The 27464-nt window shown below is 35.1% G+C and overlaps 1 protein-coding gene across 5 annotated transcripts in view; it reads left to right on the forward strand.

The window, feature by feature from the left end:
* LOC143252847 (uncharacterized) overlaps positions 1-27464 on the forward strand; it is a 68751-nt gene that overhangs the window by 6435 nt on the left and 34852 nt on the right. For 4 of the 5 annotated variants that reach the window (XR_013029202.1, XR_013029200.1, XR_013029201.1 and 1 more), the window contains exons 2-6: positions 194-1294; positions 2762-2915; positions 12151-12374; positions 18267-18470; positions 24762-24981. Coding sequence is in view for 2 of the 5 variants with exons in the window: in XM_076505617.1 (XP_076361732.1) it covers positions 194-1294; positions 2762-2915; positions 12151-12374; positions 18267-18470; positions 24762-24981 (1903 nt within the window). In the remaining 3 variants the exon portion in view is untranslated. The remainder of the gene's footprint in view (positions 1-193; positions 1295-2761; positions 2916-12150; positions 12375-18266; positions 18471-24761; positions 24982-27464) is intronic. The other variant, XM_076505618.1, reaches the window with a different exon arrangement.

Genomic DNA, 27464 nt, shown 5'->3' on the forward strand with positions numbered 1-27464 from the left:
GGACTGATGGAGAAAATATTCTACAATCAAATATTTTTCCTAAGTATAATAAGGAATTTGTAAAACAGGCAAATTACTATTGTTTTTTGGTTGTTTTTTAAGCCAGAAAAAGATAATTTTTTGTTGACATTAATAATAAAAACTAAATTTTATTTTAATTGTTTTGATTTATTTTAATAATTTCTTTCCCTAGGTAACACACTTGGCTGTAGAGGATTTAGAAGAAGAATATAAACATGTTACCTCTCTCAGTGCAGCAATAGTTAAAGTTCTTGCTCCTCCAGATGTCCTCTCCTGTCCTCTTGTGTATTCCATCCTTGTTGATATAATTGCCTACAATGTTCTTCTTCCCTTAGTGCAGCTTCTTGTGAACTCTAATTGGTTAAACTGGGTTGTATTCAATGTTTTCTCAGATAAGTCAACACCTTTAGAAAATTCAAACACCACAGAAAATGGTTTTGTAGAGGTTGTAAACAGTAGCAGTTCTAAGCCTGAAAATGTGAACTATTCTCTAACCACTATTCAGTCCAGTTCTCAGTTAGAAAGAAACAATGATAGTGTAACATTTGGAGCAATTAAGCCTAGAGTTTCCAAGTGTAATGTACACTTACATTTGAATTTGCAAAACAGTGTAAAAGATAATACCAGTTTGTCTACAAGTAATGCCCATTCATCAGAAGATCAGCCATTAAAAGTAAGTATGGAGAGTGAAATTATTCATGAAGACTTTGTTAATCAAGTGAAGGATCCCATTGAATTTAATAAAAAAAACAGGGTAATTTTTGATGTCACTGAGAAACAATCTAGCTCAGAAAGAGATGTGTGGAGTTTGGAAATTTCAAAGCCAACTAAATATCCATTTAGTTTTTTGCCAGGAAGATCTGTTCCACCCAGATCTGATACATTGTCAATGTTAACTTTCCCAAATAAGACTGATCAGCCTGCTTCTGTGGAATCAGATGCCTTAAGGACTAAAATTAAGAGGTCAAAAAGTCTTGATATTATTTCTCAGGTGATGCCTCGTCTTAGCCAAGTTCTGCCAATGAGTAGCAATAACTTTGCCAATGAATGTGGGAAGTTTACATGTAAAGCTAAAAAAGGAAATGCTAATTCATTGCCCAGAACCAAATACAGTATGTCTTCTGAAGATATAGAAGCAATAGAGCTTCCAGAAACAGCCACTGAAGCATTCGAATCAGATGCTGAGTTCACCTTGTTTACTGGCATTTGTATTACAAGTACTGAACAAAGACTTGAAGAGGGAAAAGGCTCTTATACATTATACTGTATTCAGGTTAGAAAGTTTTATTTTTCTCACCTGAGATATATGTACATGTATCAGAAGTGGAAAAATCTCAATAGTAGAATAGCACAATTATTTCTTCCTTGTTAAGATGCTTAGTTTTTAGTTTTGAGAATTGTAGGACATCTCCTATCAATGTTAAAATTGCTTAAGATGTGTAACCTCTCTACTTATTTGAATGTAAATGTATTCTAATTTCAGTATATTACATTTCAAACCAATGAAAAATCAAGCCATCTGAAAAATATGAATGGTAATGCCAGTTAAAAATAAAATAATTACTTTTTATTGTTACTTATTTATTTTGTTAACATCATTGGTCTGAAATTTGGTTAAATGGGGTTTGGATGTTTCAGCATCTAGATGTGAATATATGCACCCTGCAGGTTTTTTTTTCTTTTTGGTAAGGGAACTTTCCCCTCAAACTTTATCTACCCACTTGTAGATGATTTGCAAGTTTGAGGGTTTTAATTTTAGATTTTAATATTTGTTGTGAAAAACAACAAACTAGTAACACTTTATGTTTTAAAAACATATTGGGAATGCAGTTAGATAATATTTATAGAATACTGTATCTTTAGAATTTAAGTGCTCTGTGCCACATCTTTTTCTTCTTTGGTTTTTCTTTTTAGTAGGGGCTGCTGTGTTTCACACATGCTGCCCACCTTCTGTCACATCATTCACCAGAAAAATTCTTAAAGAAAACCCCTGACTCTGTATATATTACTTGTACATCTATACATATTTAGTTTTTAAAATTTTAACTAATCTCATTAATAGTGAACTGGAGCAAATATGATCAACTTTACAAAGCTCAAGGGCCAGAGTAATATAATTTGCAACTGATATTGAACCACAATATTAAAATTAAGAAGTATGTTTGCAAGTATTTGATCATCTGTTTAATTGTTTCAGTGTAATTTGTCAGTTGGTGAGAAAAGATGTAACATGTTTATAACTTAATATATTTAAAATATATAGACCCTTACCCAGAAATTGGAAGTACTGAAAAAGCCACTGTAGTTCTGAATCACTGCATTTAGGATCTCAAATGATGTTTGGCCAATCTGTGAAATACAGCATGAATTAAAATTCACAAAAATAATTTCACTGTACATGTAAAGGTTGTGATTTCAGAAGTATTGTTTAGACTCACTGGTGTTGTGGGTAGTAAACATGCTTGATTTTTATTTATCCACCTCTCTTTTCAAGAATATTTTCCCACTTCTCTGTGAATGCTCACCATACATCTTCCTGGCATGCTGGCTCTAAAATTTTTATTAATCTTCGTGATTTAGTGTAGATCTTTTTAAAAGTAATTTGTTTCTTTTCTGAAATAAAATTATGTACATTAGCTTAAGACTTATGATGGTTTCAATGAAATTAGGATTACAAGTGTGATTAAAGGATCAGTAAAGTCAGTGTTATTTTCTAAATATTATGGATATATACATGTAGTATGAAGCTCCTTACATATTGTTTCATGAGGATGGAGATGAGTTTCAATCACACTGGGTTAAACACCTGTCAACAGTAAAGCGAAGATTTCGTGAATTTCTTACACTTCATTCTCGACTTGAAGAAAATCAAAGGACTCGTAAGTACTTGAAAGGTATGAAATGAAAGCTCTGTTGGTTTTATCATATTTCCCTGTTAAATTAATGTATTGAATTAAAACATTTAAAAATAGAGTCAGTAATTACATGATATTTACTGTTGTTTTAATTCTTCTTGAAACTCTTAAGAGTTATTGAGTTAGCATTTTCTGAGACTTTCACCAGAAGAGTTATATTTTTTGTAAGCCTGTGAAATTTCTACTTCTAATGTTTAGTTGAAGTGTCTTTAGCTTTCTTCTGTGTTGCTGCATACCTTTGTCATGTTAGATTGGATGAGGTCACTCAAGGAAATTTGTTTGGATGGGTCTAGGTCTTTGATCTTCTGTCATGCATGATGATCTATGGTTTGAATATTCCTCCTCACACACTCAGAGGACCTAATTCATTTTGTTTTGAACTCACATTTACTGTCTAGTGGAAAACATCTTTCAAAACACGTTAGTGTTACTAATAGTATCTCAAAGCAAAATCTTGTTTTTTTTGAGAGCTATTGATAAATAACCAGCAAGAGTCTCTTTTTCCCAAGCTATTGAGATAATTACCAGTTTGTGCTGGAAATCTTCTGTAGTGATGCAGGTATTAAGAAAATGATCTTTTATATTCATCTACCCCTTTGGTGTATGATAGTTACTCTTTGAAGGTAATGGGGTATCAATCTTAACTATGTTGGAAAGCTTTGAGCCCCCTTTTTTGCATTCAGTTCTAGTTTTTAAGGCTCTCATTTTCACACTTTTTGAAGATTTGACCACCTTTATGAAAGGTTATATCTGATATTGTACTTACCTCTTTCACAAAAGTAGCTATTCTGATTTGGTGCTGCCCTGTAACTGCAGATAATTTATCAATGCATACCACAAGCCTTACACCCACCCCCTGTTGAAATTGGAAGATTTCATTGTGTGTCTCATACAAATCATTGTGTTATTTGATAACTAATAGGTGTATGATATGCTCATGTGATGCATGTGGTACCTAACCCTCACTTTTTATTTTGCAGTGTTTGAGAGCAGATGTCTTTCCTTTGTTCCTTTTTGAGCATGAAGTGATTTCCCTTTATTTCTCTTCCATTTTATTTTGTTTAATTTCATTTTTATTTTGAAAGTATGTCTCTACCTGTGTTGCTGCCAATCTTTTGCTTGTTTGACAAAATTCAAGTTTGTGTTTTGACATTCACATTACCACTTTGTGTCCATCCATTTGTCTATAACCATACTTCATATCCCAGGTAATTATACCTGTTGGGGAATTTATCAGCCTTTGTTTGTCTGGAATTTGAATATTCTAGGGACTTTTTTGTTTGTTCCCTGAAACTTGTGTGACTTGGTTTCTGAGGGCTGTATTTTTTAGGTATTTGATGTTTTGTTGACCGTTCTTTAATTTTATGATCTTTGTCCTACCCTTCTTCATTAGCTTTGCCTTCTTCCTTATTTATGGTACTCGGGTGGACTGGTTATTCAGTCAAGTGAAATCCTTCCATTTGTCCTTCACAGTACTTCATTCTTTAAGGATTCTTAGTCACCATTCCAAGTTTGACATAACCTTCTCCTTTTCACTTTGTTTTCTGGTACGGGTTGTTTCGAACACCCTGTCTGCTCCCTTTCATTCTCTTTCAGTCTTTGAAGACACCTCCCTCTACCCCTTGATCAAGCTTGTCCATTTAAAGGGTCTTTCACAGCAGATGGAACCTTGCTGGAGATCCTTTGAATTCTTTCATTCCCCTTTCCTTACCATTGTATTGGCTGTTTGGTTTGGTAGTGGGTCCATGTTTGTACTTCAGCAGGAACTATGCTTCTTACTCACAGATAAATTTATTTCATTAGCAGATGGGTTCTTTCAGGGTTGCAGCATGTGTGTTGACTGCAATCTGGCTTCAGGCTGTTAGCCTGAGGCTGTATGTTTTCTTCATATCACTGTCCGAGATCTCCTTGCAGTTTGCTGGCTTTGGGATTTTTGTTTTCTATCTCTCAAGGCCAGTTGGTCATGTTTCAGTCTTACCACTTAACAGTTGTGGCTCATATTTATGTAAATATGGGTTTTTCTACTTGAATATTTTGGGGAAGTGATGGTCAGATTAGTTTTTCACATACAGGATGCCTTCAGACTTCTGACAAAATGTTCACTTGAATGATCCCTTCATTTTGGATTTAAGTGACTTGATTTTCAGTGTTTTTTCCCCTCATATTACTACATTTACCTCATCTTCCATTCAGTAGTTAGTTTGGTTTTCTGTATGTGGTGAGGGTACCTCCCAGGGAAGGTTCTGTTCTTTCAGTTTACCTCTGTTGGGATCTAAACATCCACTCACCCTTGAAAGGGAGAAAAGGATCTTGGTGGTTGAGGGGTCCAACCCCTAACAACCCACTTTGGCCCTGAATTCCTGTAGATGGGCAGTCTTGGGGTGGCTCCCTAGGGTCAGATGGCTGATCCACTTGGGCTTGGGTCAACCAAGTACCAGTGTTGGATGTCCTCAACAGGTGTTATGGACATTATATCTGATGCTGGTGTTTGGGTATAGTGCTTATGAAACTGGCATTGCTGCAGTGTCCTTGTTTGGCATTGTAGTGCATCCCCTCGCAGGGCTTCATGGTGTGTGGGGCCAGTGGGCACCAAAATACGAGGTCTGTTCAAAAAATACGCGGACTGTTTGAATTGCGCGGCTCCAGTTGGTTCCAGGGGAATCCGCTTGGTGTCGCTAGGTTTGCAGAGATCAGCTGATTACGACGCCATTTCCCGATTGCAGATATCTTCATTTGTGTATTAGTTACACGGTTTTAAGTGAAGTGCGATTTTTTCGTTTGGCGGATTTCAGAATGAATGACCTGAAGGAGCAACGACTTGCTGTGAAATATTGTGTTAAACTTGGAAAATCTGCGACTGAAACTTTTGCTATGCTTAACACGGCTTACGGTGTTGTTGCTATGAAGCGTACGGCATGTTTCCAGTGGCATGAACGTTTTAAGGATGGCTGATAGTCCATTGAAGATGATAAGCGTCCTGGACGTCCTTCCACGTCAACTAACGACCCACACGTCGACAAAATCAACACCCTGGTGCGGGCAAATAGACGTGTGACTGTCAGGGAGCTTGCTGAAGAGTGTGGGATATCAGTTGGATCTTGTTATGAGATTTTGACAGAAAAATTGAAGATGCACCGTGTTGTTGCGAAATTTGTGCCTCAGAACTCGTGAGTTTTTGGCCAAACACTTGATCACTGTTCTTCCCCACCCACCCCTACTCACCTGACCTTGCTCCTTGCAATTTTTTCTTGTTCCCCAAACTCAAAAGACCCTTGAAAGGAAGAAGATTTGAGATGATTCCCGAGATTAAGGCAAATGCGACGAAGGAGCTGGAGAACATTACAAAAGAAGCGTACCAGGACTGTTTCAAGAAGTGGAAACACCGTTGAGATAAGTGTGTGCGTTGGGGAGGAGAGTACTTTGAAGGGGTCTCAGACCTGTAACTTCTAAATAAAGTACATTTTGTTTTATGACGTCAGTCCGCGTATTTTTTGAACAGCCCTCGTATATTTTTTTTTTGGAACCTCCAAATAAAAACTTAAATAAAATAGCGAAAAAACAATCCATAGGTAAATGACCATGTCTTGAAGAATCTGAGCAGCAATCTTCAACATCTGTAACACCTGTATCTCATTTTCTTATATTACATTCTCTTTCAGACAAACCTTTTGGGCAGATGTCACCTTTTTTTTTATTCAGAAGGGACTAGAGGGACTTGCTGGCTCTTACAACAAATCCCAAGATCCCCTTTCTTTGGTTTTTGGTACAGGCATTTCCTTGGATACATCTTCTTCTCCCATCCCAAGATACAAATGATCATTCATTTACATTCTCAGTCACTGGAATCCTTTTCCAACAGCAAAGACCTGCCCAGTTAACCTTGGGGAGGATCAGACTATATGTTAACATAGGTTTTATGCTTTTTACTTTGTTTTATTTTACCTTAAATACCTTTTATAAATCTCCTAATGTTACATTAATTTTAACTTTTTACTGGATGTTTGGCACAGATAGCCCAGCTGCATTGTGAAATTAAACGCCAAATCAACCAACCAATCAACCAACATTTCTGAAACCTGCTGATACAGTCACCTTTCGGTGGTTTTCTTTGTACAGAAATGACATGCTCTGTGATGGACGAGTGCATAGAAGGGTGGTACTGTTGGTTAATCAGCATGTGCCCACCCTGTCTTTGCCAATCGACACACTCTTGAAAACCATAGCCATCCGTGTTTCCTTGGGTCGTACTATTACTGTTTGTTCTCTCTGCCTGTTGCCTGGAGAGACCTATGATCAATCAGATCTTGATGCTCTCATTGAACAGTTGCTGTCTCCCTCTTTAATCCTGGGGGACTTTAATGGACATCATCCCCTCTGGGGAAGTGCTGATATTGATAGGAGGGGTTGCTCTATAGACCATATGCTCTCAGATCACAACCTTTCTCTTTTCAATAGTGGTTCTTCTACTTATTTTCATGCACCACGTCTGTCCCTTTATTGCTATTGACCTCTCAGTTTGCTTCCCTTCACTGTTCTTCAACTTTTCATGAGGGTTGGCAACAATCCACGAGGCAGTGATTATTTTTCTATAATTTTGAGAGAGACTTGGTGGGGTCGATGTCACCTGACTCACATGTCCTGGTGGAAGCTGGATCAAGTAAACTGGCCTTCTTTCACTGCTCTCACAGAACTGATTCTTTCATTGTTGGTAAGCCATCAATAGAAGCCTGTGTGGCAGCAGTAATTGACTGTATTATACAAGCAGCTGCTCAGTGTAGTCCTAAAACCTTGACACATTTTCCACGATATACTCATCCATGGTGGAATCATGCCTGCCACATGGCACGGAAAGCTCAAAACTGGGTCTAGGATACTTTTTGTAGGTATACCACACTCTTGCACTGCATCTTTTTCCTGCAGGCACGTGCTTGGCGTGTAAGACGTCAGAGCCAGAAGGACTCTTGGATTAAGTTCACAACCAGCATATTTTCTACCACCAGTTCCAAAGTCATATGGGACAAGATTTGAAAGTTCAGTGGGCAATGTAATTCTGTCACCCTCTCTATCTTGCTCTATGATGGCCAGGAAGTAGCTGATATCCTGAGCAACACTGATACTCTAGGGGAAAGCTTTTGCTGAGTATCTAGCCCTTCTGTTTCTTCCTCCACCTTCTTAGGCATAAAGTCTCAGGCAGAGCGATCACCTCTTTCCTTTCAAGCTGATTGTCTCTATGACTGTAATCGTCCCTTTATGCTGCTTCATCATTGGTCTGGCAGTATATTTGTAAGACCTGATGATGTACACTATGAAATCTTCCCTGTCTATCTTCTGCATTACTTGCTATTCTTCTGATTGTTTTTAACTGGATTTTGCAGGAGAATGTTTTTCATGATGTCTGGAGCTTGGCCATAGTCCTACCTTTCTCTAAACTTGGGAAGGATCCCAAGATTCCTTCAAACTACTGACCAATTGCTTTGATGAGCTGTTTCTGTAAGACCTTAGAGAGGATGGTTAATGGCCTTCTTGTTTGGTTCCTCATATCAAGCAACCTTTTCTCACTCACCCAATGTGGGTTCCAACAACAGGCTTCCAACCACCTTATTTGACTTGAAACATCAACTGGAGAAGCCTTTCTCAAACGACAACATCTTGTGTCAATATTCTTTAATGTTAGAAGGCTTATGATACAACATGGAGGTATGGCATTTTGTGAGACCTCCATATATATATATATATGTGGATTACGTGGTCATTTGCTCATTTTTATTAAAAATTTTTTTAATGGGCAGGCGATTCCAAGTTTATGTGAGTTTGACACTTTTCCATTCTTTTCTACAGGACCTTGGAGTTTCTCAGGGCTGTGTTTTGAATGTCACCCTATTCATTATAAAAATTAATGCTATCACTGAACAAATTCATCTTATTGTTGCAAACAGACTCTGTGTCAACAACTTTTGTATCTCATGTCATTCATCAAACACCAGGACTGGAAAGGCCAACTTCAGGTGACTAGTGTTGCTGTTTGAACTACCTGTTAATTATCCTTACGAGTTATCATTATAATTTTGATATACGTCTTTTGAAACCTTTTTTCACTTTTTATCCTTTTTGAAAATGGCCATAACATCAAATTCCTCTGAACCAGGACTGGAAAGGCCAACTTCAGGTGACTGTTGGTGGTTTTTCTACTTACCTGTTAGTCTTCCTGGTGAGTTATGATAATTACAGTTACGTTACAGAAAGTCCTTTACAACTTGAATTGTTGTAGTTTTTCTCTTTACGTTGTAGACGAGATGTAAACATTGGTTTTATGTTATTTATTTAATTTTTTAAACTTTGTTTTGTTTTACCTTAATTTCCTCTTATGAATTTTACTTAATTTACTTTTAACATTTTACCGGATGTTTGGTGCAGATAGTGTAGCTGCTTTGTGCCATAAAACACTAAAGCAACCAATCACTGAACATGAAGTAAACTGAGGGACAGCTACAAGCTTCCCTCAATCGTTCACTGAAATGGACCACAGCAAACGGCTTTAACTTCTCTCTCTGTAAAACTGTTTGCATGCACTTTTGCCACCAACGGGGTATTATTCTTGATCCTGAACTCTGTATTGGTGAAGTTGTGCTGCCTGTGGTCCCTGAGACAAAGTTCTTGGGGCTTATTTTTGACTGTAAGCTGACCTTTATACCACACATCAAGCAGCTGCAGGTCCAATGTACAATAGTGCTGAACATCCTCTGTGTCCTCTCTTCCACCACGTGAAAAGTGGATTGATGTTCCATGCTAAAGATATATAGTGCTCTTGTTTGATGTAAATTAGACTGTGGATCACTGGTTTATGTCTCAGCCAGGACCTTGTTCATCATCAAGGACTTCGGCTGTGCACTGGGGCTTTCTGCACTTCTCCAGTTCAGAGTTTATACATAGAGTTTCATGAATCTGCTTTGCACCTCTGCCATTTGCAACTGTCTTTACTATATGTTTGGAAACTTTGTTCCTTACCAGAGTATCTCACTTGGGGTTGTGTTTTTCTTTCTCGGTGGGCCATACTTTTTCAGAACAGATGATTTGCCATTGCTCCTTTTGGCCTTCGTATGCAGTCGCAGTTGGATGAATTGGGTCTGTTCTTGGATGACATTGCTGTATTCACTGGTTAGCCCATCCTGCCATGGTTCATTACAGTCCCCAAATGTGACTTATCTTTAAGTCATCTGAGAAAAGCAGACACTCCCAATTGGAAATACTGTTTGCTATTTGCTGAACATTTTTCTACCATCCATCCATTCTTATTTATACAGATGGTTCAAAATCAGGTGACTGTGTGGGCTCTGCCATGGTTTGTTGTGGTTCAGTGGTTGCGTGTAGAATCCTTCTTATAGCTTCTGTGTTTAATACTGAACTGTACACCAGTTCTCTTGCCCTGGATTCCATAGAAACTAAGCACTACTCAAATTAAACTATTTATACTGACTTGTTTAGTTCACACCCTGTTCTTGCCTATGTTCAAAACTGACTGGCCCATTTCTCTTTTACATCTACTTCTTTAGGTTTCAATTTTTAATTCTGATTGCTCTGCTGTGTGGATTTCTTAAATAAAAAATAAACAATTTTTTGGTCCCATTATATATTTTTTTGTATGAAAATTTCAATGTTGACATGGGTATGGTGATGCAACATATGTTCCAGATCAGCCTGTCAAGATAGCTGTTTGACTGATCTCACAGATTGAATACTTTCAATGCTGTGGTGGATTGAGTGTTAGGTTTTGACAGAACTTTGAAATGGACCCACTTGTGATATCATGGCTTTGCAATTGGAGTCCTGTACCTTTATCATTACTTGATTGTTTCTTCACTTTACTAGAGTTGTGAGGCCTGCATTATTTGCTCTGATTATCTGTATCTTGAAATAAGCTACAGATTATATTAAGGAAAAGTTTAGAGCATTTTTTATGTTGTGGCTGCAACTTGAACTTGCATGTTTTGTCTTGGTGACTGCTTTGAATTATCTGTATAAAGTGTCAAAGAGAAGATAGTGAATTCAGATAAATTTATTTTACGTTATACAATAAAATAATTTATGTATATAGTAACAAGATGGAAAGAAAAAGCAAAAATGAACAATAACACACATGCTTAATCACATTCTTTTCTATGAATTATTTTCTCTTCATGCTTATGCCTTTAAAATATTCCTTTCTATCACCTGACCGAGAAAATTTGTTTATTTTTGTGAACTTTTCTGACAAAAAGAATAAAATTTGTTTCTACATATTTTTTTTTCTAAGATTGACTTTTATTATATATTAAGACTAGCATTTCAATGTTGGTACAAAATTTTAAGATTTGCAAAATATTTTGATGCATAATTTCTTTTGGGATGATTAAGTGTTCAGGAGATATAGTGTGAAAAGACAAACATTTGTTTGTTATATATACATATTGGAATGAAACCTCATTGCACTGAAACATTGCTTGGAAATCTCATTGAAAGCAGTTATTATTAACAACAACAAAAATTGAAAAGTGAAGTATATTCACAAATATATATAACATTTTTTCATGTAACAGATATATAGTCTCTACTATTATAAATCACAGCATAAACAACTTTAGATTATTAATCAACCTAACATCTTTATCAGTGTTAAATGGTATACTTCTGTGATACATGAAACATTACATTATTCACATACTTAGCATATTTTCTACAAAATATCAGAATAAATTCATACACATACCTCTGAAATATTTGAAGTCTTTCTTTGTTGACTTTACTTTCATGCTGCTAACAACCATTTATTTTGAAGTTTTGAACATCTTTGACACATTGCACAGCATATGTAATTTACCCATAATTTTCCACTTTCTCATTTTCCATATAAGCTTGCATTCCTGTTATAATTCAGACTTGTATGTTTCAGACATGATGTAAATCACATTTTGGCCATTTGTGGGAAAGTGTGAGGAAATGTATTTTATAGTTATGTATCTGTTTGCAATTAATTTTAATTCTAAAAATATGAAAGTATAAATTTGTTAGAATTGTATCACGTGGTGAAAAATAAAATATGAAGGAATTTTTTTGTTTTCATGATGTATATAGACCATCTGTCAGTAACAGCTTTTTTGTATTTAACTGATCTTACCAACTGAGTTTGATTCATTTATCACCTCTTTTTTTTTTATATCATATTTTTGTGTTCTTCAAGGCATCAAAGGACCAAGTAAATGGTTAATGACGCCATTTTCTGCACTGGACAAAAAGAACATTGAGGAACGCCGAGTGTTTCTTCAATCATATCTTGAAAAGTTGTGCAGTAGAGAAATAGTTTTAAACTCTGCTGAGATGAGAGAATTTTTTGCTTATGGAGGTGATGCCAGCATTGCATATGTACGAAAAACTAATGAAGTTGGTGTTCCAAGGATTGATAAGGTAGGAAAAATGCTTCACTGCTTATAAATAATTTGCAGTATACTTCATTAAACAAAGGGAAAATGAAAGCTAGAATTTAAAACTGAATTTCACAACTTTGTCCTCAGAATTTGGATAATCTTATACAAGTTTTAGATATTCTGAAAGAAGGCAAGGAAGTTTTTCTCCCCATTTGAATACTGTTGGATAAAACTTGGAAATTTATGCTCTAATTTTTTTGACTAAATTTTTCCCTTGTCAAAAATCTGTAAAGGTTATTTCACAAGAGAACAAACTGTTAAATGTCAATTTTGATATGGTACATTACCTGCACTCATTTCAATAGCTATTCTTATTCAGAGCTGCTCCTCACATGAAAAAAAAAATCACATATTACAAGCCTTCTATCTCTTCTCCATTGGAAATACCTGATTCCAGTGCATCTCTCATGCAAATTATTATGTGTCAACTCCATCAGTAATAGTGTGATGTACTCTTATGATGCATGCAAATACTGTAACAGATTTACTGTTAAAGATTTATTTTAATATCTATGTTTGTTTCAATTAAAATGAATATTTAGAAATACATTTAACATATACACCCTTGTGCAAATTAATTGAAACAAGACGGAAAATTAGGATTTTTTTCAATTTTTTGCATTTTATTTCTGAGAATCAAAAAATTACTCACAAATTAATATATGATATGACTGCCTTTATTTTTCAAAAGATCATTAATATGCTTTGGCATTGAGTCCACAAGTTGACTGCCCTCTTTACTAATTTTTGGATTGCAGTACCACACCTCAATTATGGCTTCAATTAGCTTATCTTTCATAGTACAGTTTTTTCCCTGAAGTTTTTCTTTACAAATCACCCAAAGATTTTCAATAGGATTTAAGTCCAGAGAGTTTCCAGGGTAGTCCAGCACCTTTATTCACGTTGTAGTCATAAAATTCTACACAAGTTTTGATGTGTGGCACAGAGCCAGATCTTGCTGAAAAATGCCAGATCCATCTGGAAATCTCTTTTTCAATTCTGAAACGACTCTTCTCTGCAAAACTTTGATGTACTGTGGTCCTCGCATCATATCTTACGATACGTAAGCCTCCGACGCCATACGAACTGATTGATGTGAGATTTTCGAAATTTCTCACCTGGAGATCTGCGAACATGCAGACTTCTTTGACCCTGTATGAAGAAATGAGTCTCATCACTGAATAACATTTTCCTCCATTGTTCTTGCATCCAGTTCTTGTATTACAGACCCCATTGATACCGTTTTTTCTTTATTGAGTTGGTAAGAAGTTGTTTCTTGACTGGCCTCCTTGCCCTTTTAACGCAATTTCGCAATTCCTCAAAATTTTGTCATATATTCCAAAAATAGATCGACTGTACTGCAAAACACAGCTAATGATGTCGTCTGTGTGAAAAAATGACTATTAAAGGAAATCAGTGGGTCCACCGAGCCTACACCGGCCACCATGCTGAAAATATTGTAAAATGACTATTTGTTTCAATTAATTTGTACAAGGGTGTGTTGTTAAATGTATATTGTGAAAGTCCTGTTCTCTAAATTTGTAGAAGATTCTCAAGTGTAAGAATCAACAATGTACTAGGTGTTTATGTAATACTGGTGATTGCCAGTATTGTTGCCAAGTGAACTTTCAAGAGTATTGTCTTAGAGTTTATAAATTGACACATTGAGAGACAGTTTAATAATACTGTTGGTTGACTATGGTCAGTATACTATAAACCTCGGAAGGTATAATTATAATAAGTGATCATTGGTTGGAAATCTACAGGAACATTTATAGATTTAAAAAATTAAAAACTGTTCATCTTCAGAGAATTAACTTTGAATATTAGAATTATACAAAGACATCACATAACTTTAGCAGAAATACTTGTGTGTAAACAGTGAGAGATGCCTTACTTGTTAAGTGAATTGTACTACTATCAATGTTGAATTATTTGTTTGTTGTGAACTGTCAATAAGAGATTCAGTTCCAGATGAGATAAAAGACTCAGTATTGGTTGTTAGTTTGTAAAACTCTTGTAAATAAACCATTTTTTGTAATAACTTTCATTATAAATTGTATTGTTGTTTGTATATTAAAATATATTTGTGTTAAGATCTTGTGTATCAATCTTGTTGGCAAATATCATAAATTTGATACATACTGACATTCAATTAAATTTCAGGCTAATTGAAATTGTAATATGTAATGTATGTAATATAAGAAAGCAGAGACTTGTCTGAGGTAGATTACACTGCACAACAAATTTTTGAAAAGTTTTTGCTGATTGTGACAGGTACCTGGTAAGTATGCACAAATATGGTTTTGGTTTTGCTTCATCATGTAGTAACTCTAAGAAATAGGCAGTTAATAGTGTATTTAATTGCGTTTATGTTTCTAATATGCTATTAAGTTCAACATAATTAAAAGTGTTTTGCTCCTGATTTTCATTTATATTCAATGTCCGGTGCATCATGTTGCAGTGTCTAACAGTAGTCAGCAAACATTGACGGATTCCAGTTGCCCTGATATCCTTTTTCCTTTGTAGCAATGTCCTGGTGAAAACTGAAGATTTCGATGAAACGGTACGTGATGGGCAAATTTGGATATGATTTTCATCATCAGCAGTCAAAAATCTATAAGGAACACCCAACAGTGTTCAAGAAGCAAAAACTTTGTTGTGCAGTGTTATAATACATAACACTAACTCTATTCCGTTCTACTACACTACTACTTTTTGTTTGGCAGTATTTGTGTTCATACATATTTTTCCTTCATACAATTTCTGAAATGGGATTTCTTCATTGTTAATTTTTATTTACATTGAACAAATATTATAATTTGATTTCCTGGTCTTTGTTGTTTTTCTCACATTTATCAATTTTCATCAAACACTTTTCTTCATCAAACACACTTTATACAGCAGGCTGTAGGTGGGTGAGACATATTATTGGATTATCATGCTATTATCCATCATGAGTTGGATCTTTATGTGTCTAAAACTTCTCCTGAACTTGTCTCACTTGTTGTTCAAATGAAGCTGAACCTGTTCAGGATAAATTATTTTGATTTATTTAGCCATGCAAAATCCTAAAGCTGTACTGCATGGCTGAATAAAATAAAATGAAGGTTTTGGTTAAATTTTTCAAGAAAATTTATGAAATGCACTGGAAAGACCAAGGTGAGTTGACAGTGGAATGATTCCCTATGAGCAATTTAATATTTCATCACCAATATTTGTACTTCCAATTTACACTCTGTGCTTAAAGGTTTTTTTTTGGACTCTGGCTTCCCTAAACTGCCATTACTTTAGGCTATGCACATGTGCAGGTTTGATAGTTTTTTTTTATACCACTAGATTTTACCATGTTTTTCTCTACCTTTCCTGCAGAATCAGCTAGGTCTATTATGGCATCTTTCAACATGATTTCTTGGGTCTGTTATGTTTTATCCAATTCTTCATTTTTCTGTGGTTTTTATCACCTTCATGTTGGCTCGTTTCTTGTCTCCAGCTCCTGCTTCACACATGTGGTTCCAATGTTGTTGGGGTTTTCAGAATTGTGATGCAACCCTGTCCTCTACATTTGCAGTCTCTTAATTTTCAGAATTTTTATATTTTTTCTTTAGAGATTTGTTTTTGAGCTGATGTGTAATCTGTGAATCAACACTTGACACCATCCTCTTTGGTTGCACTTTTGTTGTAGTTGGAGCCACAACTTGTCCCTATTCCCTTTTTGTCCTGTTCCTTATCTAATCATACCTGTTTCCCTTCCAAGGGTTATATTACTTTAACATTGAGGAGTATGTCACCAATAATACCAGAGATTTAACTAGAGGGTTCCTATCCAGTGGGAGTTTAATTATATTGTTACCCTTTGGCAATCTTTAACTCTGGTTCTGTGGGTCCTTTCAATTTTATGAGAGAAACTTGTCCTATCGTTTCTTTCCAAACCTTGTTTGTTTGTGGTACATCTTTTCTTCCTCATGATTTAAGATTCTGCCACCAGCCTTCGTCTTTTTCATACTGGGGTTTGAGAGTTCTTATCACCATCAGTTCTGCTGGTGTAGATGATGTGATATCTTCCAATATGATATATAAAAATAAATGTGAGCGAGATGTAAAAATTGTATTTCATCCCTTTCTTTGTGATCCCTCATATTTACCCCCATGGATGTCAGTTCTTAGTGGCTGGGTTTGGATTTAGAGTAGAACTAATCAACATAAGTCTTAACACATTTATTACAGGTATCTGTATTACTTCCTCATTTACACTCCATTAGTGTTGTGGGTCATGGTGGAGGTAATTTCAAGTTGTTACAGTTCTTTACCTTTCACTATTTCATGATGTTTATTATTCTAAGGTTGTTAATGTGCTTGGTGATTCCAGTTAATTGGATTTTTGAGAGAGATGGTTTACATTATGTAGATACTTTTTTGATACTTTATGTTTGGTTCTTGGATTGATCTATCTGTGTATAACATTCAAATGTATCTTGTGCATGAGTCATGGGGAAGATGGTATGATTCTCCTTCCCACCCCTGCCAAATGGCTTGGGCTTAAATTGTAGTTGACTTGCTCCTGGTTTGATCGTCTTTTCTACCGTTAAATGAATGTTGCTACCTGGCATCCTTGTTTTGGATTATGGTTGACTTACTTGATAGTATGATCATCATCCTACCCCTGCATATATGTCAGTTCTCGAATGTATGGGTTTTGGATGTAGTTTACTTGCCATGTATAGTCCATCACGATATAGTCTCTATGCTTCTTGGAACACATACTTTTCATTTTACCCACTTTTATAATTTCTGAGATTGAGTTTTATAAATATTGCATATTTTGGATCACTTTTTGGCCATAGTTCTCTCCCAATTGGATGTGCTTTTCTATTTTCTGCTCATATATGCAATATCTTTCTACTGTGGGTGAAGAGTATATCTGGTTTAGAAATGGTGCAATTCCCACATCAAATCTTAAGGTCTGACTTTCTATTCTTAGTGTCCTTCAGATACTTTTGAAAGGTGCTTTCTTTTTCTTGCACTAGTCCCTCCACTTACTCAGTGTGGGATTCCAGCTATTTATGTGAATGGAAATAATGTATTGTATTGAAAGTTATAATTTTTTTACACTGAAAATGTATTTACAATAGATTCTTACCTCTGTTCACCCTTCCTCCCCACTACAAACTAATGCTTACATCTTCTGCCAAAACTCAGTGATAGTTCACTGGAACTGAATAGGAGTTGTCACATGCATCATGAGAGTGTATTGCATTATTATTGATGGAGGTTTGATACATGATGATTTTCATAAGAGATGCATTATAATAAATTAATTCCAGTGGAGTGGAAATAGAAGTTTTGTGGCATGTATGAAGAATTTTTATGCATATAAAGAGAACCATTGTTTGAGAATAATTATGTATATGAGTAGAGGCAAGTACTTAGCAGAAATATATTTTAAGTGTAGGAAAATTATAACTTTTATAACTCTTTTTTGTGATGTCTGTTTTGCACCTAATAAAATTATAATTCAAGTGCTTTATCATTTTATTTTAATGGTAGTGAAGTGATATTTATCTAAGTTGATGAATTTTCTGTTTTTGTGACATTAAACATGCATGTAAGTGACTAGGTTATATACATGCATTTTTCATGGATTGGCATAGAAATGTGAAGAGGACATAGCCAAAAAACAAATTTATTTATCATCAGATAGAATTGTTATATAGCTGTCATGTTAAATATACATGTGAAAGATAATGAGTAACTCCAATGTAATCTTAATGTTTTGCTGTAAATCTAGTTGAAAATTGTATTGTGAAAATTAAAAAAAAAAATATATATTTATAGTAAGTTCATTTGAGGAAATCTTTTTTTTTTTAACTAGATGCTGGTACGAGGAGTGAAAGGAGCGATAGATCTTATTCGCACAGCACTGCCTAGTCTTTCAACAGACTTCATTGAAAACATACATGTGCTTGATATTGTGGGGGATAAATGTGGCCATTCCAAGTCTTTGTTGCCAGTTTTTGGAAGATCACGAATTGAAGAACGTCATTTAGAAATTGAATTTCAATACAGCAAAGAAAAGGTGTGTTTGTGAAAAGTTTGTATATATGTGAGTTGTTTTTTGGTTTGGTTAGTACTCAAAAAATATTTATTAAAGTAAAAAAATGTTCATGGAAAATGAAATGTGAATGATTTTGTTTTGCACACCAGAAGTTTCCAAAACATTGGTTCACCTCTGAACAGCAAAGAGTTGTTTGCATGAGACCCCATCTCTCTAAGTACTAACATATATTTATATGCAAAAACGGCTCATTTGGGTTGAGAAAATATTTTACATAGAAGAGCGAACAACGTTTCAACCTTCTTCGGTCATCGTCAGGTTTACAAAGAAAGAGGTAACTGACCGGAAGCTGACCACATGTTTGAAAGGGGTTGTGTAACTGAGTGTTGGAATGTAGAGTGCAGTGTTAGATGTTTGAATATATAATTTTATTTATTTTATTATGTTTGAATATATAATGTGGTCAGCTTCCGGTCAGTTACCTCTTTCTTTGTGAACCTGACGATGACCGAAGAAGGTCGAAACGTTGTTCGCTCTTCTATGTAAAATATTTTCTCAACCCAAACGAGCCGTTTTTGCATATAAATTTCTCAACAAGTGGGTTTCTCGACATCACTGACTAACATATATTGTTTCAGCTTATAATGTAATCATTATTAGGCTATAGCTATCCACAAATAGGAAAGTGACATGTCCTTGAAGCACCAAAATCTCTGTGAAAACTAGTATTTAAACTTAAATTTATTTTATTGGGAATTAACCCTCTGTTACCAATTGTTGTGTAGTTTTTCTTTCTTTAATTTACTTGATTGTGAAACAGAAGGATAGCAAATTATAAGCATTTGAATTAGAAATTTACTTTGAAATTACATTTGTGGTTTTGGGATAAGTGTTATATTGTATGTGATAAGGGTTTTTGGATTGTATTATTTTTCCCTTTCTTTTTTATTTTAATCCAGTATATGAGTTTTGTTAGTTATTCTTTAATATCATTATTAGTTCAGTGATTGAGGCCCAGGCATCATGCCATTTTTATTTCTAAAAATGTTGGTTTCATCTTCAGGCTTAGTGGTTGCCCTTTGTTCTATTTTTTTCCCTCTTATTACTACTAAACATCTCATTTTGTGAGGATTGGCATTTGTGGGTGTGTGAGGTGACTCGTGTTTGGAACTGTTATTTTGCTCTTGTGCAGTGGGTACCTTACTCTTTAATTTTTTTACACCTATGGACTTCTTTTTCTGCAAACTACTAGGCAACTCAGATGCTTCCTCATGGGTTTTATTTTCTGTTTTTCACTTTAAGTTTCATCTGATTGGAATGCCATAAAATTGGGGTTTTACTCCAGTCATACTGTCATAAATATATCCTATCTGAACAAACTTTAATCTTTTTCCATTCAAAATGTAGGTGGGGCATGACTAGGTGGTTAAGGCACTTGATGCATAATTTGAGGGTTGTGGGTTCGAATCCCTGTCACACCAAACATGCTTGCCCCTTTAGCTGTGGAGGTGTCATAATGTGACAGTCAATCCCACTGTTTGTTGGTGAATGAGTAACCAAAGAGTTGGCGGTGGGTGATGACTAGTTGCCTTCCTTCTAGTCATACACTGGTAAATTAGGGATGGCTAGTGCAGATAGCCCTTTTGTAGCTTTGCACAAAATTCAAAACAAACCAAACCAATTCAAAATGCACAATTTTTCACTGTGCAGTTCATACTTTTACAAGTTATGAAAGACTTATCTTGAGGTTTCAGATGCTTTCTTCTCATCCCAGTTGTCCACTTTCCCTTCTCTTCCTTCATTTGATCCATAATGGCTGAACATTTGAATCACAGTCCTCTTAAAGTTGCTTAACTCTTGCATTGAGCTGAGTATAAAATAATTTCACACATTTATACACCTTAAGTATTAATACTATAATTTTTAATGCAGTATGTGTATCTTCACAAAATTTGGTCAATATTTAGTAAACATTAGAAGTATTTTGTGCACTGAATCAGATTTTTTAGTTTTAGGTTTTTAGTATTGTTACTAAAGATTAGTTTGGGAATATCTTGAGTCTGTTTTGTTATTAGTTTGGGTGCGAAGTTATTTTTCACGTTACAATGAAAAAATATATTCTTTATATCCCAAATCTCAAATATTATGTATATAATAACTCGAAAGTTTCAAATATATTTCAAATCTTTATTTTTTGTAATAGTATATATTTTATCTGTTATTTTCTCTGCCCCAACTCTACACAGGATACATCAATTTGACAGATCTTGTAACTACCAAAGAAAATTAGGAAAATAAATATAAATTGTTTTTCTCATTCTAGAATGATTACAGATTATTACACAAAAACACAGATACTTTAGATTTTTAATCTAAATACCTTAAAATTCATAACATTATATTTTTATATATATTTACTGTTTTAATTATATTGACCTTTTAGCCAATTCTGGCTAACATTATAGAAGTTGCAATGACACAATGCACATGCACTCATGTTACCATATCCAAGAATATAAAACTTGCTTTTACAAAGTTACCTGTCTCAGCTGTGTTTCAGTGGACTAGTCTTAGTATTTTGTAAAATACAGTCACATTTCAGTTACTCTAAGTTCTAGTTACTAACTTTGAACTTGTTTGCTGTTTACCATAAGTTACTGAACCCTGTCAGATTTCACACATGGAAGCTGTGATAGAAAATATTTTTTTTAGGTTTTATATATACATTTTGAAATAACCAAAAGTATAAATTACTCTAGCACAATACCATACAACTCCACTGTAATTTATCAAGCTTAGTAATTATGTTGTACTTGGGTAAAAAAATATATGAATTTCCTAACTCAATAAAGACTTTCCTTTATTGTTTAAAATTCATTGTGGAAAGGATGAGTTGCTGTGTAAGTGCTTCACAAATGGTCAGAAAACCATGTGGGGGACATTTTGAGCTTTTGATTTGTTATTCATACATCATAGCAGAAGTAGGTATATGCAAGCATTTTCAAAAATAGAACAAGGTGGGTGGGGCCACTGTTTGATTCAGTACATTTAGTGACATTTCAGCATACAGAAGATATAAAAGGTTTTTACTTTAGATTCTAGCTTCTCACTGTTGATAATTTGAGTTTGGAATTCATAAGAAACTACAGACTTTGTATTTGGACAGCACAAACATGTAATTCAAACCAGTGCTACATTTAACATAATACATGACAAACAAAACTTGAATCCATCAAGTGGCAGATGATGCCTCTCTAGCAACATTTTCATAAAATCCACAATGATGGTGAGTGTGTGTGTGTATAGAAAGCATAAAGCTCATCCGTTCTTTGTGTATGCAGATGAGGTGGGGTTTTTCAAGAGAATTCCTAGTTTTTTCCTATTTATTTCCTAGGTTGTACATCACATGAGAAAAAAAAATCAGTATCAAGTTCTCACCCTCATATCTGACTAGCACTTGTAAACATTAGTTATGGTAATCCATTGCAAAATATATTGCTGTGGGACTTTCTGCAGTTGTGATGTTTCTTGCTCTGTCTGAACACCTTTTCAGTCTCTTTTCCATGTGAATTCCTCCTTTCCATTTTTTCTGGGGGTGTAAGGAAGAACCCTTACTTCTTAGCTCCAGTCCACTGAAGATATCAATATGGGAAATTCCCCTTTAGGTCAGTGTAATCTCATTGGTATGACACTGAGTGTATTTACCTCTGTGTGGAAAGTAGGGATGGGATGTGAATTGGAAGTATTATACAGAACTCTCTACTAAATTATAAACCAAGCCTTTTCTTTGGTTAAAATTTGTCCTTATATTTTGTAAGTCTAAAGTGCAGGTAAACTTTTGATTTTTTCACCTTCATTGAGTTTCACATTTAAAGTTTTAAATCATGTGGTAGCAACATTCTGTTTGATAGGTGCATTTCTTGGTTTAAGTGGAAAGTTTAAACCTAAGATTAATGCAGAAATCTGATTATTAGTTAATGGTTCACATGAGATATTTAAAATTGAGTATCAACATTCTCTAAATTTTTCACCTCTTCTTGTTTTCTGTTAGCTTCTTAAGTTTTTTGTTATGATTTGCTTTGCTTTTCTGCAATGTTGGTTGAACTAGACCAGCTGGCTTAGTTGGGTCTGTTCCAGTTTTCAGCAGTTGATTTGTCAGCAAGTTCTGGTGTTTCCAGTAGAGTTGCATTTCTAATTTGGAGATATTGTTTTAGGTGATTTTTATTGGTGGCCCATGAAATTGCAAACTTGGTTTTAGGATCACATTTTCATCATGTTAAGATGTTGTAGAACACTTGATTTAAGAAAACTATGGATGACTTTGGAGGTTTTACAATTTAGCAGGAATTCTAGATGTTCTAGATTCTGATTGTATTTTATTCTGAACTTAGCAACCACAATTGTTTCTTGGCTTATGATACTTGAGTAAGGAAGCACATTATGCTAACTTAATAATAGGTAAGCAATGATTTTTGGGCATAAGGAAACATTTTATTGATAGCAGCTAGGTCTATTCACCATTTGAAATGACTCCATTTCAGTCACATTTAATCTCTGTCTCTTTGGTCTCTGTGATGATGCTGGCCAAAATCTTAAGGTCAATGAACATAAAGAAAAAAATATAAAAAGAAAAAACACGAAACAAAATTTAGTCATTTGTGTTCAAGTATTAGTGTTGTCAGCATCACCCACTGACATCTCCTGTGTTACATTGGGTAAGAACATGGCAGAATTATTGAGCTGCAAAAGCAAGGTATCTCTCAATGTGCCATGGCTGCTGAGATTGGGTGTAATGAAACTGCTGTTGTAACTTTCTTAAAAGACCCTGAGGGATACAGAACAAGAATTTCAAGTGGTCGGCCCAAGAAAATTTCACCGGTGTTGAGCAGGAGGATTTGACGGGTTGACTGGCAAGACACCAGCCGATCATTGAACCAGATTAAGGCTCTTATGGACATAGAATGCAGCTCAAGAACAATAAGATGGCATCTACGAGAGAAAGGCTTTAAAAACTGTAAATGTCTTCAAAGGCTACACCTTCTTCGACACCACAAAATAGCTCGGTTAAACTTTGCTGAGAAGCACCAAACATGAAACGTAGAAAAGTGGATGAAGGCTTTGTTCTCTGATGAGAATAAATTCAACCTGGATGGTCCAGGTGGCTTCCAACGTTACTGGCATGATAAGGATATATTCTACTGGAGACATTTTTTACATGACACAATGGAGGAGGTTCAATCATGATCTGGGGTGCTTTCTCCTTCCATGGTTATACATGGGCATCAAACAGCAGCTGGCTACATTGGCATGTTGGAGAGAGCATACTTATTGACTGAAGGCTCTCACTTGTTTTATTCTTTCAGCAGAACAATGCTGCAACCCACAATACTCGCAGGACAAAGGACTTTTTCATGGTGAATAACTTGATTCTCTTGGACCATTCAGCATGTTCGCCTAAACTGAACCCCATTGAAAACGTTTGGGGGTGGATGGCAAGGGAAGTCTGTAGAAATGGACGTTAATTCCAAACAGTTCATGATATTTGTGAAGCTATCTTCACCACTTGGAATAACATTCCAGCCAGCCTACTGCAAACACATTTATTGACCATACCAAAGTGAATGTTTGAAGTGATTCACAATGACAGTCGTGCAACTCATTACTGAGACCTCTTTTTGGGCATTTTCCACCCTAATTAGGACTTCTTTTTGATATGGTCTTAAACTTTTGACCAGCTAGTATTTAGGCTAATTTCTTAGTGTTCACATTTTCCATATTAAATGCTAAAAAAGTTTTTATTTTTACTTTCCTATTTTCAGCTTTTGAAGCTTTACTCAAATAAGTGGTTGAGTCTAACAACACAAAATGCATATTTTTTCTTTATGTTCATTGGCTTTAAGATTTTGGCCAGCAGTGTATTTGATTAGTACCAAAGAAGTCTAACAAATGTTCTTTCAAAATATTGTGTGTTTCACCATCAGTAAAACTTTCCTTATGCTTATAAGTCATTGTTTGTCTCTCTATCATTAACGTTTACATATATTAGTAACCACTTCCTTAATACAAGATTTTAACCTAAAACCTCATTGTTTGGAAGGTATACCTTCCTGAAATGGAGTTACGGGCCCAAAGGGTCAATTTCTGCTTCATACCTGTTTGACAGTGCATGCTAGACCAAAGGTAAGTTTGCATATATGTATGTATGATCAAGTGAAATAAGTCTTTTTTTATTAATGCTAAAGAAAAGTTATTTTTAATTATGTAATGGCATAATATTCAGTTAGTAATAACTTTTGTGCTGTAACTTCTCAGGCCTGCAATTTGGAACAACAGATGTACAAGTATGTAAGCAATTTTGAGTCTGCTTCATCTGTAGATGCTTCACAACATAATTCCTCTCAAGATAGACCAAGAATGTTATCATTTTTTGGTAGAAACAAAATTGAGAAAAAGAAAAATACAAAACCTGATTCAGAAAACTGGGCAAATGATGAGGAGGAAAGCATTGTCAGTAGCAATGATAAATTAAAAAGTAAGTTTGTTGTTTTTGCTGTTGAATTTAAAGAAATTGTTTAATTTTGTTTATATCAGCCTTACAGAAGTTTTTTATTTATTTATTATATCAACTTTAAAGTCAAGATTTTAATAGGATTAATATAGATTCAGTTCCAGTTGGAGAATACTGTGTGTGAATAGACAGTTCTCACCATATTTATAGAGAGGAGAAAATACATGTATAATATAACAGAAAAATGAAGAAAACTTGATGAATTTTCATTCTGATATACCTTATTTAATTTTGTATAATAGCTTTTCTTGATTATACTGCACAACAATGTTTTTTAAAGTTTTGCTTCCTGAAAAGTTTTTGCTGATTGTGACAGGTACCTGGTGGATATGCACAAATATAGTTTTGATTTTCCTTCATCACGTAGGAACTCTTGGAAATAGACAGTTAATTGTTTGCCTGCAATAACGTATTTAATTGTGTTTATGTTTCTAATATGCTGTTAAGTTCAACATAATTAAAAGTATTTTGCCCCTGATTTTCGTTTGTATTCAATGTTTGGTGCATCATGTTGCAGTGTCCAACAGTAGTCAGCAAGCATTGATGAATTCCAGTTGCCTTGATATTGTTTTTCCATTGTAGCAATGTCTTGGTAAAAACTGAAGATTTTGATGAAATGGTACATGATGGGCAAATTTGGATGTGATTTTCATGATCAGCAGCCAAAAATCTATAAGGAACACCCAACAGTATTCAAGAAGCAAAAACTTTGTTGTGCAGTGTTATTGCTTCCATCCTCCATGTGCTTAGTCTTTTTTTGCCTTGATACTCATACCTATACATGTACTTAACATAATACAGCTGTGATACATGAACATTCTCCACCAACAGGAGCATGAAATATTCTTCTGGTAGAGCTGTCTTTGCCTGGATTACAGAATTCAACCTATTTTCTAAGTTTGACACTCGTTTAATTAGACGTACTGCTTGCTGTGCTCTGAGTTTTCAAATTTTGTGAAATTTTGTTTTTGAACTTATGTGTTCAACTTTGATAATTTTACATCTTTTCAGTGTGAGTTGAATTTGTTTCTTCCACTGAGAAAGGGTGTTGTTCATACAAGCTGGAAGGTTTCCTGACTCTCCCCAAGTTCTCCTTTACTCTGGACTAGATTTTATGGACTTGGTAACACAAATTTTTATGTTTTGTCCTTATCCTCTTTATTGTATGACACTTGCTCCTTAACCTTTTGCTTTACATTCCTCTCCTGATATCAGGATGTATGCTTAGCATTTTACTGACTAATTAAGTTCTGAGATTAGCATGCCACCTCCCCCTTGTTCTTCTGAGAGTCATGCATTGGGCTTTGAATACTTTTTTAGGATTCTCAGCAGTTGTATTCTTTAATCCCAGTTTAGTATTTGACCCTGATATCTCAGTTCATTTTTTTACACACAGTACTCCTACCTTCATTTAACCTTAACCTCCCTCCTTTGTTATTTCTCTTCCATTCTCCTTTTGTAGAAGGATATCGATCACTCAGATGAAGAGTTTTTAGAGGAATTGGCCCATTTGTCTTCAGCCTTGTCCCTTTACACTTGGTTCCTGTGTTGTTGAAATCTATTTGAAGAATGCCATTCTGACACAGGTGTGTTCCCCCCCTCCCTACAAACACACATTGGCAAGATACTTATGGAAGGTACCCTTTTTACATCAGTACATTTTTGAGAGTATCCTTGAGTACTTGTAATCTTGTTTAAAATCAACTTTTCTACATTCTTTCCTTTTCTCCCTTGCCACATGCCTTTGCTGCTCCTATATGTGTATCCCATTCTTCCTTTCCTCTCAGGTTTTGGAGGCAAATTGTCTTAGTATTTGCTAACAACCTGTCTGTTGCCAATGGTATTGGTACAGGACACTTCAATTTTGTCCATCTTTGCTCACGAAACCCTGACTTTGCTGCAGTGTCCTTATTTGACATTGTAGTACATCCCCTCGTAGGGCTCCATGGTGGGTGGGATCAGTGGGCACCAAAATTTCCCTTTTTTTATTATGGATTCTCCAAATATAAACTTAAATAAAATAGGTAAATTATCATGTCTTGAAGATTCTGAGCAGCAATCTTCAACATCTGTAACACCTGTTGTACCTAATTTTCTTATCCTACATTCTCTTTCAGACAAACATTTAGAGCAAATCTCTACCTTTTTCATTCAGAAGAGACTAGAGGGGCTTGCTGGCTCTCCAAAGTCAGTAAAGAAGCTTTGATCTGGTGACATATTGGTGGAAGCATCCACACCTCAACACAGTGAACTCCTCTTGCATTCAAAGGCAGTTGGGGATATACATATTGAGGCTTCACCTCATGCTAGTTTGGATTCATCACTGGGAATTATTATTGAGAGGGATTTGAAAAAACATCCCCAAGTCGGAGATTCTTGCTGGTTTCTCCAGCAAGGAGTTTCTGCAGTGAGGTGTATCTCCAGTTGTATAAATGGAATTATGATAT

Source organism: Tachypleus tridentatus, chromosome 6 (assembly GCF_004210375.1).
Source record: "Tachypleus tridentatus isolate NWPU-2018 chromosome 6, ASM421037v1, whole genome shotgun sequence".
NCBI lineage: Eukaryota > Metazoa > Arthropoda > Merostomata > Xiphosura > Limulidae > Tachypleus > Tachypleus tridentatus.